At 48.7% G+C, this 18408-nt stretch overlaps 1 protein-coding gene across 1 annotated transcript in view; it reads left to right on the forward strand.

Moving 5' to 3' along the window:
* Nucleotides 1-18408, forward strand: part of CFAP77 (cilia and flagella associated protein 77) — a 172682-nt gene that overhangs the window by 88859 nt on the left and 65415 nt on the right. The window contains exon 2 of the mRNA XM_060250941.1: nt 15743-15842. Within this exon, the coding sequence (XP_060106924.1) occupies nt 15743-15842 (100 nt within the window). The remainder of the gene's footprint in view (nt 1-15742; nt 15843-18408) is intronic.

Consider the following 18408-nt stretch of genomic DNA (forward strand, 5'->3'; position numbering starts at 1 on the left):
GCTAGCTGAGATGGCTCGTTTGTTTTAAAGCGCGTGGCCCGAGTGGCAAAAAGATGACAAGTTGTGTGTATCAAGAGCTTTATTTGAACATTCTCTATTAATGCCTGTTAGTTTGTAATTTGGCCAGTGCAGACTGAGTGGGTGCTAGTTCTTGATGTGCAGATTTAGCAGGTGGTGGTGGGTAATTCTCAACTGTAGCAGCAAAAAGCAGACTATTGTGAAGTGTGCAGGCCAGGGAAAAGGTCCAAAGCTGAGATATAATAGAAAAGGTAAAAAGCTGAAGATGGGGTCCCCAGCTTTTCTGAGCATCTTGGCACCTTTGGAATTCTGATCCAGTATGATGGGTGCAGCCATGCAATGGCTGCCACAGGTAGGTTAGTAGCCAGCTCTAAGTTGGGAAATACCTGGAGACTTTGGGGGTGGAGCCAGGGGAGGGACCTCAGGGCATAATACCACCTTTCAAAGCAGGCATTTTTCCCCAGGGAAATTTATCTTGGTCCACCCCCCAAATCTCCAGGAGTTTCCCAAACTGGAGCTGGCAACTCTGTCTCCCACTGGTGGCTGGGAAGGACCTGGCAACCTTAAATATAATGCCATAGAGTACAACCTCCAAAGCAGCCATTCCACCCCCTCCCCAGGAGAGCTGAGATAGTTGTAATTCCAAGCGATCCCTAGGCTCCACCTGAAGGCTGGCAACTCTACCTTGCAGAAGCCATTTGACCGTCCTCCACCCAACTGATGTTCCCTTTTCTGCCTGAAGAGGGCGTGGGGCTGGAGCGCTCCCTTTCTCCAGGATCTCAGCCAGAGCTTTTTTTGAGCAGGAATGCAATTCCAGCTGGCTTGCTTTCAGGGGGTGTGGCCTAATATGCAAATAGGTTCTTGCTGGGCTTTTTCTACAAAAAAGCCCTGTGTCAAAAAATGGTGACATCAGGGGTGTGGCCTGATATGCAAATGAATTCCTGCTGGGCTTTTTCTACCTAAAAAGCCCTGATCTCACCAAAGCCCCAATCTCTGACTGTGAGGATAAAACCCTCACAATCAGATAGCTATGAAATGGAAAGGCAAGGCCCGGGCTTTTTCTGAGCAGGAACACAATTCCAGCAGTTTTGGTGTCAGGGTGTGTGGCCTAATATGCAAATGAGTTCCTGCTGGGCCTTTTTTTTAACCAAAAAAAGGGAAAGGCCTTTCCAGGGTGTAGCCATAATAGCCTGCCTTTCCAGAGAAAGGCATTTCCAGGGTGTGCATCCCAGGACAGGGTGTGCATCCCAGCATAGCACAGGTTCTTACAACGCATCTACTGGCGTGCAAGGCAAGGCAATGCAGTGCATCATGTGTGAAAGGAAATGCAGTGCGTCGCGCACTGGGCATGAAAACCCAAGATGCGCACCCAAGGGTGGGTCCCCTCTCTAAGCACACTGATCTGCTCAAACAACGATCCCCCTTCAAACCCGGCACCTCTTGCCTGCCTTGCTCACTTCCTGATGCGCGGAGTTACAGTTCCCCCAGGAGCGCTCAGCAGCTCACGTCCCACCCCCCCTGGTGCTTTGTAGCTTGCCGTCTTCGCTGAGTGTAATCAGACATCAAGCTAAGTAGCAAATAAATCTCTCCATCTCGTAAGCCGCGCAGCAAGATCATGTAAATGCAAATGAGAGGCTTGATTTCAAGCTGTTGTGGAGGGAGGCGGGGAGGACGGGCCTTGCCGCAGCGATGCGATGCTCTCTCTGCTCGGCGAGGAGCGCCCGTAAATCAGGCATAATAATAGTAATGGGAGGCTGATGAGGAGTTTTAGTGTGCAAGGGGGTGCAATGAAATGGGGAGGGGAGGGGGGAGACAGGCCTGAGGCGGAACAGAAGGCGAAGAAGCCGGCAGCAGGGCTTGGGGAGGGTTTTGGAAACGGCGCGGCCATGATTCCGACGGGCCATCTAGCGGCAGAGGCAGGCACGATATTGCAAGCCCTAGACTGGCCCTAGACTGTCTGGCACCCTAGGCAAGGCTAACTTTTGGCGCCCCCCCCCAAATAATGTCACTGAGTCACATGGAGGACACCCAATTTGGCACCCCCAGAAGGCCGGCACCCTAGGCAGTCACCTAGTTTGCCTAGTGGCAGGGCCGGCCCTGATTGCACGAGCAGGCCGAGTGGGGGTCCTTGGTGGTCTGCATGAGCCCGACCGGAAGGGCGCACGTGGGACATGCATTTCGCCAAGCTGCGCACGGGCTAGGGTTGCCAATCCCCAGGTGGGCATTTAAAAAGTGAAGTATTGTATACTGTCCTCTACACTTCCCCCACCCCCAGCAAGCTGGGGACTCCTTTTACCGACCTCGGAAGGATGGAAGGCTGAGTCAACCTGAGCCGGCTAGCTGAACCCAGCTTCCGCTGAGATCGAACTCAGGGCGTGAGCAGAGTGTAGATGGCTGGCGAAGGCAATTGCAAACGGTAAAAAGTCTGCCGTGAAAACGTCGTGATGCAACGTCACCCCAGAGTCGGAAATGACTGGTGCTTGCACAGGGGACCTTTCCTTTCCTTCCCCAGTCATCTACACTTTCCCCCCAGCAAGCTGGGGACTCCTTTTACCGACCTCGGAAGGATGGAAGGCTGAGTCAACCTGAACCGGCTAGCTGAACCCAGCTTCCGCTGGGATCAAACTCAGAGCATGAGCAGAGTGTAGATGGCTGGGGAACGCAATTGCAAACCATAAAATGTCTGCTGTGAAAACGTCGTGATGCAACGTCACCCCAGAGTCGGAAATGACTGGTGCTTGCACAGGGGATCTTTCCTTTCCTTCCCCAGTCATCTACACTTTCCCCCCAGCAAGCTGGGAAGTCCTTTTACCGACCTCGGAAGGATGGAAGGCTGAGTCAACCTGAGCTGGCTACCTGAACCCAGCTTCCACCGGGATCGAACTCAGGTCGTGAGCAGAGTGTAGATGACCGGGGAAGACAATGGCAAACCACCCCGTAAAAAGTCTGCCGTGAAAACGTCGCGATGCGACGTCACCCCAGAGTCGGAAACGACTGGTGCTTGCACAGGGGACTACCTTGACCTTTTTATTGTGTACTGTATAAATTTATTAAATATTATTTTTAGGTCTGAAATTCTAGCTTGGATAAAGCAATAACGTGAAACAGGAAGTTCAGACCAGTTATGTCTGTAAGCTGATGGTATTTGGAAGTATACCTGAATTACCTGGGCGTATAGAGAGCTAATGGGGAATGATTATGAATGGTGCATAAACTTTGTGATATCAGTAAAAGGAATGAATTTTTCGACATTTTTCGAAGACATTATCTTTATTGGAAATCTGGGAGTACTTATTAGTGGATAAGAGGTATTTTGTGCACGGAGCTTTTGCTTTCTTTCAAAGCCCCAGGTGGGGGCAGGGTATCCCCTGGTTTGGAGGCTCCCCCCCCCCCCCGCCCCGCTTCAGAGTCCTCAGAAAGTGGAGGGAGGGAAATGTCTGCTAGGCAATCCATTATTCCTTATAGAGACCGATTTCCATAAGTGCTGGTGGCGCCCCCCCTCCCCCGCTCTGGTGCCCAGGGCGGCTGCCCCCACTAGATCCGGCCCTGGGCTCTGGGAAGGCTGGTTTTTTTTAGTCAAAGGCACCAAATTTGCAGCATAGCATCCGGTGCCTCTCCTCAAAACACCCTCCAAGTTTCAAAAAGATTGGACCAGAGGGTCCAGTTCTATGAGCCCCAAAAGAAGGTGCCCCTATCCTTCATTACTTCCAATGGAAGGAAGGCACTTAAAAGGTGTGCGGTCCCTTTCAATGTGGTGGCCAGAACTCCTTTTGGAGTTCAATGATGCTTGTCACAACCTTGCTCCTGGCTCCACCCCCAATGCCCCCAGATATTTCTTGAATCGAACTTGTCAACCCTAGCACGGGCTCAGCTAGCAGCAGGGCCGTTTGCACAGCCCCCCCCCCCATCTCATACCTTCTCCCTTCCCACTCTCAGCCCCTTTCCCCAACCCCCTCACAAGGTGATGAGCGGCAGGGGAGGTGTGTGGTAAGTGGCATGTACCTGGCCAGGAGTCCTACTGGGCCCAAGCAATTGCCACACTTGACTGCATGCCGACTCCGGTCTTGGCTGCAGGAGTGAGCTGGGAAGGGAAATGGGGCCTTGGAACAAGCCGAGCTGAGCCACCTCTGGGGCAAATGAGTCTAAGGTTAACAACCCTGACCTGGAGAGCCCGGTCAAACTTGATCTTGTCGGATCTCGGAAGCATAAGCAGGGCAAGTACTTGGATGGGAGACCTCCAAGGAATACCAGGGCTGGGACGCAGAGGCAGGCAAGCAAGCCACCTCTCTAAAATGTCCAAGCTCCACTAGGGATCGCCAGAAGTCAACCATGACATCCGGGCATTCAAACACACACACACACACACACACAAAAATAATAGTCTAGGCAGGGGTGGAATTCTAGCAGGAGCTCCTTTGCCTGTTAGGCCACACACCCCTGATGTAGCCAATCCTTCAAGAGCTTACAAGGCTCTTTTTTGCAAGCTCCAGGAGGATTGGCTACATCAGAGGTCTGTGGCCTAATATGCAAAGAGGCTCCTCCTAATTCCACCCCTGAGTCTAGGGTTGCTAAGGTACCCCCGCCCCAACCACTGGTGTGTGGGGGCTAGGGTTTCCAGCTCCGGGTTGGGAAACCATTGGAGATTTTGGGGAGGGGGAGGATCCCAGCAGAGGGAGAGAACTCAGGGGACGATGCAACAGAATCCACCTTCCACGACATCCCTTTTCTCCAAGGGAACTGATCTCTGTAGTCTGAAGAGGAGCTCTAAATTAATACTTTAAAAAAAAAAAAAAACCAATCAACAATAAAAACAAAGACCAATTTTTTTTAAAAAAAAAGAAGCTCTAATTCTGGAGGATCCCCCAGGTCCTACCTGGAGGTTGGCATCCCCAGCAGTGCTTCGGGGCCACTCAGCTCAACGGAGCATCGGTCCACATGTTGCATTCCCCCTCCCCAGACTAGCAGCAATGCAGGAAAAGACAACTGATGAACTGACACCACCAATTACTCTTGCCGATGAAGGGTCTGAGAGCCGACTGGCCCTGAGGCTCCGGCAGGCTTGCGAGAGCTTCATTGTGCTGGCCCCTTGCCAGCTGCCCACCAGGACACCCCCGGAAGTGAAATGGCCAGTCCACCTAGGATTGCCTGGTCCTCCTTCCCGGCCACCAGCAGGGTTGGAGGGTGGTAGAGTTGCCAGATCCAGGTTGGGAAACTCCTGGGGATTGGCGGGTGGAGCCTGAGACGTGCAGGGACCCCAGTAGGGCCAGATTAACAATCAGGCCAAGTAGGCACTGGTTTATGGGACCCCATGCCTTTAGGGGCCTCGGGCCAGCTCCCCCCCCCCCCAGTTTCCCCCCTGCTTGCAGCCCTCCCAGCCTGCATGCACAGCCAGCAACTGAGCCCCTCTTTGCCAGACTTGACTGGTACGGCTGCTACTAGCATCGTCACCAGGTTTGCCTCTCTCTGCCTCTCCCCTGTAGCTTTGTCAAAGGGGCTTTTGAGAAGGCCTCTGCAGGCTGCAGCGGGGGGTTGCGGGGGATGGGTCAGGCGCTCCGACTCTGAGATAATTTGCAAGGGGGCCTCCAAGATTTTGACTGCCTAGGGGCCTGCACAGGGTTTAATCCGACTCTGGGCCCCAGTGAGGTACAGTATCATAGAGTCTGCCTTCCAATGTGTTAAATACCGGGCTCGATGCATTGCTGTTCAAACAGGAGCATGCTTATTGATAACTCTTGAACAAGACGAAATGGCTGGGCCGCAACCCCGCTTATATTCATGTAAAAGAACCACCCCCCAGATCCCCATACTAAATCATGACAGTTAAGCTTCACGCCAAACCTGCTCATTGGTCCCCGTTTAGAGTCCAAGTCTCTATTGTAGCAAAGAGTCTCTAGCGCCCTGCTGCTGCCGGGCATGCGAAAGCTTCCCGCCAAACATAGAACTCAGTACATAACACAATGCATCCATTTTCTCCAAGCAACTGATCCCTTGAGTCTGGGGATGAGCTGTAATTCTGGGGGATTCTCTGGTCTGGCATCCCTGATGTCGTTTCCCCCCCCCCCCTCCCCTCTGGTCAGTCTGTTTGTAAAGAAAAGTGAAGCATGGCGTGTGCCAACATTTGTCAGCTTGCCTTACTGTATATATTAAATAGAAGAAGACGAAGATGAAGAAGATATTGGATTTATATCCCGCCCTCCACTCCGAAGAGTCTCAGAGCTGCTCACAATCTCCTTTCCCTTCCTCCCCCCACAACAGACACCCTGTGAGGTAGATGATGATATTGGATTTATAGCCCACCCTCCACTCCGAAGAGTCTCTGAGCGGCTCACAATCTCCTTTACCTTCCTCCCCCACAACAGATACCCTGTGAGGTGGGTGGGGCTGGAGAGGGCTCTCACAGCAGCTGCCCTTTCAAGGACAACCTCTGCCAGAGCTATGGCTGACCCAAGGTCATGCTAGCAGGTGAAAGTGGAGGAGTGGGGAATCAAACCCGGTTCTCCCAGATAAGAGTCCGCACACTTAACCACTACACCAAACTGGCTCTCCACTTTGTTTTTAAAACAGTTATGAATCTGGGAACATAGGAAGAGTCTTAGCTGAGGTTGACAATTGCTGTTTGGGAAATTCCCAGAGGATTGGGGGCGATGCTAGGGGAAGGAGGAGTTGGGGCAGGCTCATAGCTAACCAGGGGCCCATGGGGCCTGGCCCCCTGACAGTTTGGGGGCCCCCTCACCCCCCATCCCAGAGCTGCGCCCTCCCTCCCCCTCCTGTGTGATTTAAATCATGCAGGTGAGGCACCCAGGAGCAGCTACTGCCCCCCCATGCCATTTAAAGGGCCCATAAATCAGCTGATCAGTGGGCTCTAAATTACACTGGGGGCAGCAGGAGCCATTACCTGCCTCTTGCACAATATATAGAACCCCCTTCCCTGTGGCCTCCCTACAGCCCCTCCCCCCCAGCCCCTAGCTGAGTTGGGGAGAGGAGAGAACTCAGCAAGGGTGTGATCCTTCGAATCCAGCTGCCTTTTCCTGCAGGGGAACTGACCTGTGTAGTCTGGAAACCAGCTGCAATTCCAGGAGAACTCCAGGTGCCACCTGGAGGCTAGGCAGCAGAAAAAAAAAGTCACACGGACAGGAGACAGAAAATAAGCAGCAGCTCCGTGTAGAATACACCTCTTATCAGTCTCTTATCTTCAAAAAAAAGCCACTCAAAATACCCTTCACTGTGAAGGTTGGAGAAAACTTAATGAGAACGACATAGAAGTGTGAGAAATATAAGCAAAGTATTGGGAAATGTGGCTTGGATAAAGCAGTCGCGAGACAGGAGAATTTAGACCAGTTATGCCTGTAAGCTGATACTGAAAGTGTGCAGGGAGCATTTCGTGCCTGCATTGTGCAAATCCGGACTTATTTTGAAAAGCAAAATTTGAAATACCATATCAATATTTTGAACGGCGTTTTTTTGAAGATAAGAGACTGATAAGAGGTGTGTGTATTCTACATGGGGCTGTTGCTGGTTTTCTGCCACCGGGAGGCTGGCCACCTTGCTTGTCACCTGTCTCGACTCCATAGAAACGTTTCACTCAGACTTGCATTTTGAAGTGTCGCTGATGCGGCCTTGCTATATGGCTTTGAGGACTCAAGAGGGTGGAGCAGGGGAAGGCACAGCCAGTGATGGGTGTCGCTGAAAGAAGGGCTGCTGTGGGGTTCCCTTCAAAATCCACAACACTTGTCATCTCCACCCCCGCCCCCCCCCCCCACCCAGCAGAACAAGAGGTGAGAATTTGCTTGAAACGGTGGGCACCCCCCAATGACCTCTCTGTTTCTCTTGCTTTGTTCCCAGAAGGCTCCTTGGCTCTGACATCTCCAAAGGGGGGGCGGGAACAGCATAAACCATATTTAAGAGGCCTGGTTTTCCGTGCCGAGATCGTAAAGGGAAGGAAGGGCCTGTGGAAGGCACCCAGAGAAAACGATTAGGGCCGCCTGGAAGATAGCAAGGGATGGTTTTAATTAGAGCGGAGAGGTGGGAAACGAGACAGCAAAATGACATCTTAATGGAGGTTTAATGAAGTTGTCTGCTGGTGGGGACAGCTGTCACGGGCGGGGGGGGGGGGGGAGAAAAACCAATCTGCATTCTAGCCAAGGCAGAAGAAGAACCTGGGAATAGGCAATGCCAGGGCTTTTTTTTTTTGAGCAGGAACGCACAGGAACGCAGTTCCGGATGACTAGGTGTTGGGGGGGTGTGGCCTAATATGCAAAGAAGTTCCCACTGAGCCTTTTCCACACAAAAGCCCTGTGTGAAAAATGGTGGTGTCAGAAGTGTGGCCTAATATGCAAATGAGTTCCTGCTGGGCTTTTTCTACCAAAAAAACGGGGGGGGGGCCTTGTATGAAATGTGGACGCCTCCCTCAGTCCAGTGTGTCTGTCTACCCAAATGGCATGAAACAATTTTGTTAGTGTCAGTTGCAGTGCAGATCTAACTGTATGTTTTTCAAATTCATAGTGTTTCATTTTGAGAAATTTGAACCCAGGAATTCTTGGGCTATAGCTAAGACTCTTAGCCACTGAGTCACGCTGTGTCTCAAGCAGAGCTGTGGCCTGACCGTTTGGTGACCAATGCTCTCCCGTGCTGCTCCAGTAGCATTTATTCTCCTCTGGCCATGTGGGGTCAGTCACAGGCCGTTTAGCTCACAACTGAAGTTGATCTGTGCTGAAATCTGCCTTATCTGTTGACAGGGTGATACAATTGGCTGGAGTTTCCTTGGGTGGCACAGCTCACCTCATGGTAATCTGGTCATCTTTATTTTTATTGTAAATTTAAGGCCATTTTATGTTCTAAGAAATGTTCATTGGTATACCTGCTCAGGGATGGAATTCTAGCAGGAGCCCCTTTGCATATTTGGCCACGAACCCCTGATGCAGCCAATCCTCCGAGAGCTTACAAGGCTCTTTTTTGTAAGCTCTTGGAGGATTGGCTACATCAGGGGGGTGTAGGTGCTAAAGGTGTTCCGGGAGCTGTCACAATGCCTCTGTCCAAAGATTTTACAATCTCCCTCAGACAAACAAGATGAGGGAAGAAAGTTTGGTAACATCCAGATTGGGGTACTGTAACATAATCTGCATGGGGCTGCCCTTGAAGACAGCCTAGAAATTTCAAGTTGTACAAAATGCTGCAGCTTGGGGACTGGGATTCACCATCATCACGATGATCAGATAATGCCAGAGACTTCCCAACTGCACCACCTCTCGGACTCTTTCTGGGCCTAATTCAAGATGCTGGTTTTGACCCTGAGAACTCAAAATGGCTTGGAGTCTGGATTAGGAATGGGCATGAAACAAAAATGGTGGTCCGCTTCATTTCATGGTTCGTGGGTTTACCCAATTCAGTGGTTCATTTCATGCTTTTTAAATTTTCTGAATGAAGTGTGGTTCATTTGGTTTGGGAGGACAAGAAAGCACTGGTGTGCCGCAAACTCACCCAATGTGATGACGTCACCTGGGAGTGACGCTATCGCGCCAGGCACGTTCGCCAGGGCGACGCGCCTGGTGCAATAGCATCACTTCTGGGTGACGTCTGTCAGTGCATTGAGTCCTCCTTCCACAGCATGACAGAAGCAAGAAGCAGCAGGTAGATCTACCATGACAGTATCTGACAGGTCAGGTCAGATCAACCTTGTGAGTGAGCGGGTTCTGGCTGGATTGTAACCAGGGGAAAGCACCTGCTGAAGTCAGCAACTGTATGGACTGCCGTGATTGGCTGTACTGTATATATAAGGACTACTGTGCCAGACAGTATGTGCCAGGCACGTCATGGCGCGTGAGGAGGATCCCCGGCCAATAATGACACAGACGAACTGCCCAAAAAACAAGCTGTATCATTTTGCAAGTTGTGCATAGCACGAGTACCTCAACCGATCTGGAACAAACCATGAATCTTTTAGTTTTAGGCATGAATTGTGATTCGTGCTTCGATTCATGCCCATCCCTAGTCTGAATTCATGAAGCACCGCCTCCATCTCGAGTGTATCAACCTGCCCGAGTTCAAAATCAATGGAGGAGGCCTTCCGGTAGCAACAGGTCATATGGTTGACAGGGCCTACTAGGTAGGGCTTTTCAGTGCCTCTCTGAAGCTACGGAACTCCTTCCCACCAGAAGTGAGAATGACATCTTCATTAACAGGCTTTGAGTCCGGAGCAAGCTAAACACTTTTATTTCAGAAAGCCTTTGAACGAAGTTGGTTTGAAAGGCAGCACTGTTGTGGTGCAATCTGAAATTAACTTGATGGAATTATTACCCAGGGCAGATTGGGAAAGCAAAACACACTTCCTCTCTGGCCATAGCCCCAAAGAAGGAATGGCTAGGCAAGGGTGAGAAGAATTACTGTGGGGCTCGCTTGGTGTAGTGGTTAAGTGTGTGGGCTCTTATCTGGGAGAACTGGGTTTGATGTCAAGACAGTGTGCGATTGCAGTAAAAAAAGGCCAACGCCATGCTGGGAATTATTAGGAAGGGAACTGGAAACAAATCAGCCAGTATCATAATGCCCCTGTATAAATCGATGGTGCGGTCTCATTTGGAGTACTGTGTGCAATTCTGGTCACCGCACCTCAAAAAGGATATTATAGCATTGGAAAAAGTCCAGGAAAAGGCAACTAGAATGATTAAAGGTTTGGAACACTTTCCCTATGAAGAAAGGTTGAAACACTTGGGGCTCTTTAGCTTGGAGAAACGTCAACTGCGGGGTGACATGATAGAGGTTTACAAGATTATGCATGGGATGGAGAAAGTAGAGAAAGAAGTCCTTTTCTCCCTTTCTCACAATACAAGAACTCGTGGGCATTCAATGAAATTGCTGAGCAGTCGGGTTAGAACGGATAAAAGGAAGTACTTCTTCACCCAAAGGGTGATTAACCTGTGAACTGAACTGAACTTTTTATTACGGTCATAGACCAATATAAAAACTATAACACATCATGTAAAAACCCTCCTAAACTACATAAAATACAATAAAATACATAAAACTTTTCCGCACCTATACAGGTCGGGGATAACTAAAATATAATTTAACCAATTTTAAAATCCAGAATCAGTTCAAATTAATATAAAATCCTTTAAATCAGAATATATAAAATCGTTTATAACCTAACATTCAAACAGATCATACAAAACATGCAATTTCTTGTTTCTTAGTATGGAACTTCACAAGGTAATGGCAGAATTTAGCTATCTGTCTAGAGATAGACGGACTTGCATCCACCAAAAGTTTCTCCAAACACGCCCTGTCCGCATCTACTATTGTTTTGACTACAAACGGGGAAACAAACCTGTCCCTATATGCTTGGTGGAATGGGCATCGAAAAAACATATGTGGAATTCACTGCCACAGGAGGTGGTGGCAGCTACAAGCATAGCCGGCTTCAAGAGGGGGTTAGATAAAAATATGGAGCAGAGGTCCATCAGTGGCTATTAGCCACTGTGCGTATGTGTGTGTGTGTGTGTGTGTGTGTGTAGGCCACTGTGTGATACAGAGTGTTGGACTGGATGGGGCATTAGCCTGATCCAACATGGCTTCTCTTATGTTATGTTCTTATGATTCCCCACTCCTCCACTTGCAGCTGCTGGAATGGCCTTGGGTCACCCATAGCTCTCATAGGAGCTATCCTTGAAAGGGCAGCTGCTGTGAGAGTCCTCTCAGCCCCACCCACCTCACAGGGTGTCTGTTGTTGGGGAAGAAGATAAAGGAGATCGCAAGCTGCTCTGAGTCTCCGATTCAGAGAGAAGGGTGGAGTATAAATCTGCAGTCTTCTTCTTCTACTACTTGGGCAAAACAATAGAACAAAGCCGGGAGCCCAGTAGCACCTTTAAGGCCAACAAAGTTTTATTCAGAACACGTAAGCTTTCACGTGCACGTGCACACAACAGCTTATGCGTTCTGAATAAAACTTTGTTGGCCTTAAAGGTGCTACTGGGCTCCCGGCTTTGTTCTATTGCTTCAGACCACCGCGGCTGCCCACCTGGGTCTCTTGGGCAAAACAAGGCAGCCAGGGTTTCACCAGCTGTGGGGCAGGACTTCCTGAGGGTCTTAGTGGCCTGTCAGCCCCGGGGGACATTGTTTTATTGTTTTATGCTATTTTAACGTTCGGTTCCTTTAGATAGCTTTGGGTCTGGTAGCCAGCTTGAGGGTATCTATGAAACAGAAAGGAAGTTTCTAAGTTGCCTAAAAAAAGAAAACGAAAGCTAAAAAACCAATTGGTCTTCCTGTCATCTCTCTCTTCCCTCCCCAGCATGGCAGCCAGCCCTTGATTCCCCCACCCCACCCCAGCTACACAATAAGTGTTCAAGCCTGGCTAATCTCTGACTGCCTTCACCATGGAGATTGTGGTCAGGGCACAAAGGCAGGAGGAGAGGTCAGTGAACTCCACAGACATGGCAAAGCCAGAGTACACACAGGGAAAGAAAAGGAGTTAATTTTAAAACTAAATAAACCGCCCCCCCCACTCCCCGGCCATTGTGCGCTGCTCTTTCTTCCCTCTGACAAGCCTTTTTCAGGCCTCCTCCAGGCCAGCCTGCCACCCCACCTCTGTGGTTGTTCTCTGATGGGCCTTTTTCTTGACCTTTTTCTGGTCTCCGTGAGTAGGGGGGAAAGGGCCCATTAAAGGGGCGTGGAGCACTTGGTGGGCTGTAAACCTCTGCAAGATCTCAACGTATCTCAGGCTAAAGCATGGGAGGGGGCGGGGGAGTCGGATTTCTTATCCAATTGAGCTGAGAGGAAAATATTCTCTGCCTCGAGGCTCAAAGAGAGTCTCAAGTCGGTTCCCTAGTTCCTAACTTGCTAATCTGGCAACAATTAGAGATGCCAGCCTCCAGGTGGGAGCTGGGGATCCCCTGGAAGTACAGCTTATCTCCAGACTACAGAGATCTGATGTTCCCCTGGAGAAAATGGATGTTTTAGAGGGTGGATTCTTTGGAATTGTGCCCCACCAAGGTCCCTAACTTCTGCAGGCTCTATCCACAAGTCTCTAGGAGTTTTACAACATCTGGATCTGCATTCCTACTCTCTTCTTCCCTTGCCAGTAGCTGGGGGGGGGGGACCTGGCAACCCTCCAACAATTACTGAGGACAATTTAAAAGGTCTGTGTCTTTAAAATAAGGTTTTCACTATTATGTATCATATACCCTTCATTCAGGGGACTCTGCCCTCCAGGTGGGCTTCTGTCCAAAGCCCAATTCTTGTGCCAACTGCTCCACCATGGGATGCCCCCAGAACAGCTGCACGTGCAGAAACTGGGGCAAAGCTGCAATCTTTGGACCACCGCAAATCACACATCCCTAAAATCCAGAGACTGTGCCCTGCGAGAAGCCATGCACTGGTGCCCAATCCAACCCAGTTCTGGAACCCAAAGCTTCTGTCTGGGTTGTCTCCAGGTTGTATTTCAAAGAAGATTTGAATAAGGAAATTAAATGGCCAGGCTTTGGATTCAGCAGGAGCTCACAGGAGCACAGCTCCTGAACCTTTCTGAGGGTTCCCCCTCCTTCTCCCCACCTTGTTCATTGAATAGTAGGTGCAGCTGCATAACAATCGCTGGATGAAGTCCATCACCTATTTTCTACAAAGTGAACCCTGGGAATGGCTGCATGCCCTCTGTACCTCAAGAAAGGTGTCAGCGGGCACCATGATGCACCGTGTTAAGGGCACCATGTTAAGGGACCCCTTCTTTGACTGTACTGCACAGGCAAGAGACGGGGCAACGGGGAATCTGTGCTCAGATCTCCCAGAGGTTCTTAAAAAGTTAAAAGCGACTGTGGTAGTTGGGTCAAGACTGTAACACTGGGGGAAGAGGGGGTTCTTCCCCTAGCGCCCTTAAAATCAAACCCTCTTCTACCGACACACATTTTCCGTACAGGATAAATAGCAGCTTCAGGTGAGATTTGAATCAGTGGCTCAGTGGAAGAGCCTCTGCTTCACATGCAGAAGGTCCCAGGCTAAATCCCCAGCATCTCCAGTTAAAGGATCTGGCAGCAGGTGATACAAAAGACCTTTATCCGCTTGAGACCCTGGAGACTTGCTGCCAGCCTGAGTAGACAATACTGACCTTGACAGACTAATGGTCTGATTCAGTGTAAGGAAGCTTCATGTGAGTTTCATCCTGAATGTGGAGAGAGCCCATAAAAGAAACTTGAGATTTCTGAGCCATCTGGATTTGTGAATTATCATATTGTAGAACTGTTTTATCGTTTTATCCTATCTTATTATGTTTTAAACTTGTTGTGAGCTGCCCTGCATGTTGGGAAGGGTGGGATATAAATTTAAACAATAAATGAATAAATTTCGAATCCACTCAAGGACCAGGAAGGAGGTGATAGGAAAGACCTCTGCGCAGACCATGATAAGCCCCTGCCAGTCTGAGTAGGCAATACTGACCTTGATGGACCAATGAACTGATTCAGTGTAAGACAGTGTTCAAAAGGCTACAACGGGTGGCCAAACTGCAGCTCGGGAGCCACATGTGGCTCTTTCACACATGGTGTGTGCCTCTTGAAACCCCTACCACCCTGTTGGCCAGCTTGGAGAAGGCATTTGTCTCTTTAAATCATTTCTCCAAGCCAGCTGCCAGTTTGGAGAATGCATTTAAAGTTGCTTTCTTTCCAGTTTTTCCTCCCCCCCATATCTATCTATCTATCTATCTATCTATCTATCTATCTATCTATCTATCTATCTATCTATCTATCTATCATCTATCTAACATCTATCTATCTATCTATCTATCTATCTATCTATCTATCTATCTATCTATCTATCTATCTATCTATCATCTATCTATCTATCTATCTATCATCTATCTATCTATCTATCTATCATCTATCTATCTATCTATCTATCTATCTATCTATCTATCTATCTATCTATCTATCTATCTATCTATCTATCTATCTATCTATCTATCATCTATCTAACATCTATCTATCTATCATCTATCTATCTATCTATCTATCTATCTATCTATCTATCTATCTATCTATCATCTATCTATCTATCTATCTATCTATCTATCTATCTATCTATCTATCATCTATCTAACATCTATCATCTGTCATCTATCTTCTATCTATCTTCTTCCTTCCTTCCTTCCTTCCTTCCTTCCTTCCTTCCTTCCTTCCTTCCTTCCTTCCTTCCTTCCTTCCTTCCTTCCTTCCTTCCTTCCTTCCTTCCTTCCTTCCTTCCTTCCTTGTCTTATGGCTCTCAAACATCTGATGTTTAGTCTATGCCGCTCTTACATTAAGCAAGTTTGGCCACCCCTGGGGGTACAGCCATGGTCCAATTCAGAGATTCCTGCAGCTACTTCTAATTTAAAGACAAAAACCCATAAGAAAGCTAATCATAGATTTCTTTTCACCTCTCCCAGCTAATGTAAGCCTTACCCCCTCCTCCTTTTCTTCCCCTCTGCTTTGGCAGGCAGGGACTTCTTTGTGTGCACCACCTGCATATCTTTTAAGTACTTTCATAGACATTAAGTGATGACATGTTGTGGTTAAACACTAAAAATAATTGCTAGAGCACTACCCAGGCACATTTTACACAGGCACACATGTGAATTAGCTTGACACCATTTGTTCCAGCCACAGGAAATTGGGTCACAATTTTTAATAAGTGTCTATGTGCAACTAAAGATCTTGGAAGTGTCTGTGTTAATGTTGTCTCCTCTCTGCCACACATTTGCCCCTTTCAGCCGGAACTGGGGAAGCCACGCCGAAGCTGCTATACTCTCCCAGGATACGACTTCAATTACGGGTTATATCTGCACGGGACTGATGGAGGGGTACCTGAAGGTATGGTACTGGGAATGTGTGAACCATGAACCCCCTTATTTTATTCTGGCTGATGTTTTTGCCTTCCTTCATTGTGAAATCACCTTGGGGTGAAAACAGAAGTTCAATCTTCGCACATCAGCAGGGCATTTTTTATAGGAAAAGCCCAGCAGAAACTCATTTGCATATTAGGCCACACCCCCTGATGTCAGCATTGTTTCACATAGGGCTTTTTTGCAGAAAAAGCCTAGCAGGAACACATTAGAATATTAGGCACAGGGCTTTTTTTGTAACAAGAACTCCTTTGCATATTAGGACACACACCCCTGATGTAGCCAATCATCCAAGGCCCTGTACTAAGACCCCTGTAAACTCTGGGAGGATTGGCTACATAAGAGGGGTGTGGCCTAACATACAAAGGAGTTCCTGCTACAAACAAAGCCCTGATTAGGCCACACCCCTGACACCAAGACGGAACTGCATTTCTGTGTGTTCCTGCTCAAAAAAAGCTCTGCACATCAGTGATTAATAGGGCTGCCAGCATGGGTTGGAAACACCTGGAGATTTTGGAGGTGGAACTTGGGGAAGTGGGTTCTGGAGAGGGGAGGGACCTCAGCAAGGTATAACCCCATTGAGTCCACCCTCCAAAGCAGCCATTTTTACAGGGGAACTGATCTCCGTTGCCTAGAAATCACTTGCAGTCCCAGGAGGACTCCAAGGCTAGCACTCCGTGGAAGTACATTACCCATCCTGAGCCCACAGAATGGGGGCGGGATATAAAATATATATAATCTAACCTCTATCATTGTTGTACAAAACTTTGCCCAAAAAAACAACAATAAAATAATGCTTCCCAGGTTCCAACCTCCTCCTAATTCCTTCGTTTTTGCAGACCTGCTGCCTGTTTTGGACATTTGCCTGCCTTAGCCAATGACTTTTGGAACCACAATATTCAAAAACCAGTGGAGGAACATTTTAACCTTCCAGGACATTCAGCTGCTGACATAAGAGTAGTAATTCTCTTACAAAGGAATTTCAAAGGGAGATTAGAAAGAGAGACTACTGAATTGCAGTTGGTAAAGAAGCTCAAGACAGTGCATCCACCTGGACCAAACTGAGACCTAGGTTTCCTGTCTCATTACCAATGCTGATTTCTCTGTGCCTTCTACCCCTCTGCGTACCACACCTAATCCAATGAATCCTGCTGTTGTTATTCACCTGCTAAAGTAATTTGGCATCTGAAATCACCGCAGTTTCCAATATATAGGACAGATAGACTCACATTCTAGCGGTATCTGAAGAAGTGAGCAGTGACTCATGAAAACTCATACCCTGCCACAAATTTTGTAAGTCTTTAAGTTGCTGCTGAAACTTGCTCTTTTTCTACTCTTTCTACTACTTGCTCTTTTCTACTTCGCCAATATGGTTTCACATCTGGAGCAGCAATCTTACAACCTTTTACCCAGGGCTTTTTTTGCAGAAAAAGCCCAGCAGGAACTCATTTGCATATTAGACTACACACTTCCCATAACCATTGTTTCACACAGGAACTCATTTGCATACTAGGAACTCATCTACATATTAGGCCACACACCCCCTGCCGCCAAGTCAGCCGGAACTGCATTCCTGCTCAAAAAGAGCCCTGCGTTTACAGCGTTTTGCAGCCATTTCTAGCCTGCACAATTGTATCTCCTTGGGGGTGGGCTTGACAGGTGAGAGCATGGGAAAGTGGGAGGAGTTTTCCACGTGCCTGCTTGAGACTTGTGGAGAACAGTTGTTCTCTCCTTTGGTACAGATAATATGAGAAAAGATGTCCTTGCCAAGAAAGTTCACTTACCAAATCCTGATGCGTTTTCCCTTAGTGATTAGTTTAAGGGCAGAATACAAAGTCTCAGTTCATGAGAAGAGCAGTATAAATCTTCTTGTGGACTGCGGGTATAGCTTCAGACTGCAGGTATAGCTGAACTCTCTCTCAAACAAACATTAATATTCACTGCATGTGGAAAGCAAGGTGCCTGGGAGAACAGCTCCAGCAGAGACTTCTCCCTGACATGCTAGCTTTCTGCATGCCGGCAGGCCTGACGCTATAGTTTCCAATGCCCCAGGCCAGTTGCTGCTTCTCCGCCCTCCCCGCCCCTGATTAAGTTCATGCACGTTGATGACGTCACAATGACGTAACTGACACGCGGCTCCCCCCTCTCAACTTTGCAGAGGTTGCCCGAGGCTCGGGCAGCCTCCGCAAAGTCCTGAAGGCAGTGGGTGCGCCCAGAGCACTCTCGCTGTCCTTGCCAACTTTGCGGAGGCCACTCGAGTCTTGGGAAGCCTCCGCAAAGTCAGGACGGCAGTGGAGGCCTACTCCCATGCGCCGGCCCTGCATGCAGGGGCAGTGATGCTCTGTATTCTTGGTGCTTGGGGAGGGGCCTCAGTGGGAGGGCTTCTAGTGTCCTGGCCCCACTGGTGGACCTCCTGATGGCACCTGGGTTTTTTGGTCACTGTGTGACACAGAGTGTTGAATAGGGTGGGCCATTGGCCTGATCCAAGATGGATTCTCTTATGTTCTTATTCATTTTATTCCATATTATACAAT

The sequence above is a fragment of the Heteronotia binoei genome, chromosome 12 (assembly GCF_032191835.1).
Source record: "Heteronotia binoei isolate CCM8104 ecotype False Entrance Well chromosome 12, APGP_CSIRO_Hbin_v1, whole genome shotgun sequence".
NCBI classification, from domain to species: Eukaryota; Metazoa; Chordata; class Lepidosauria; order Squamata; family Gekkonidae; genus Heteronotia; species Heteronotia binoei.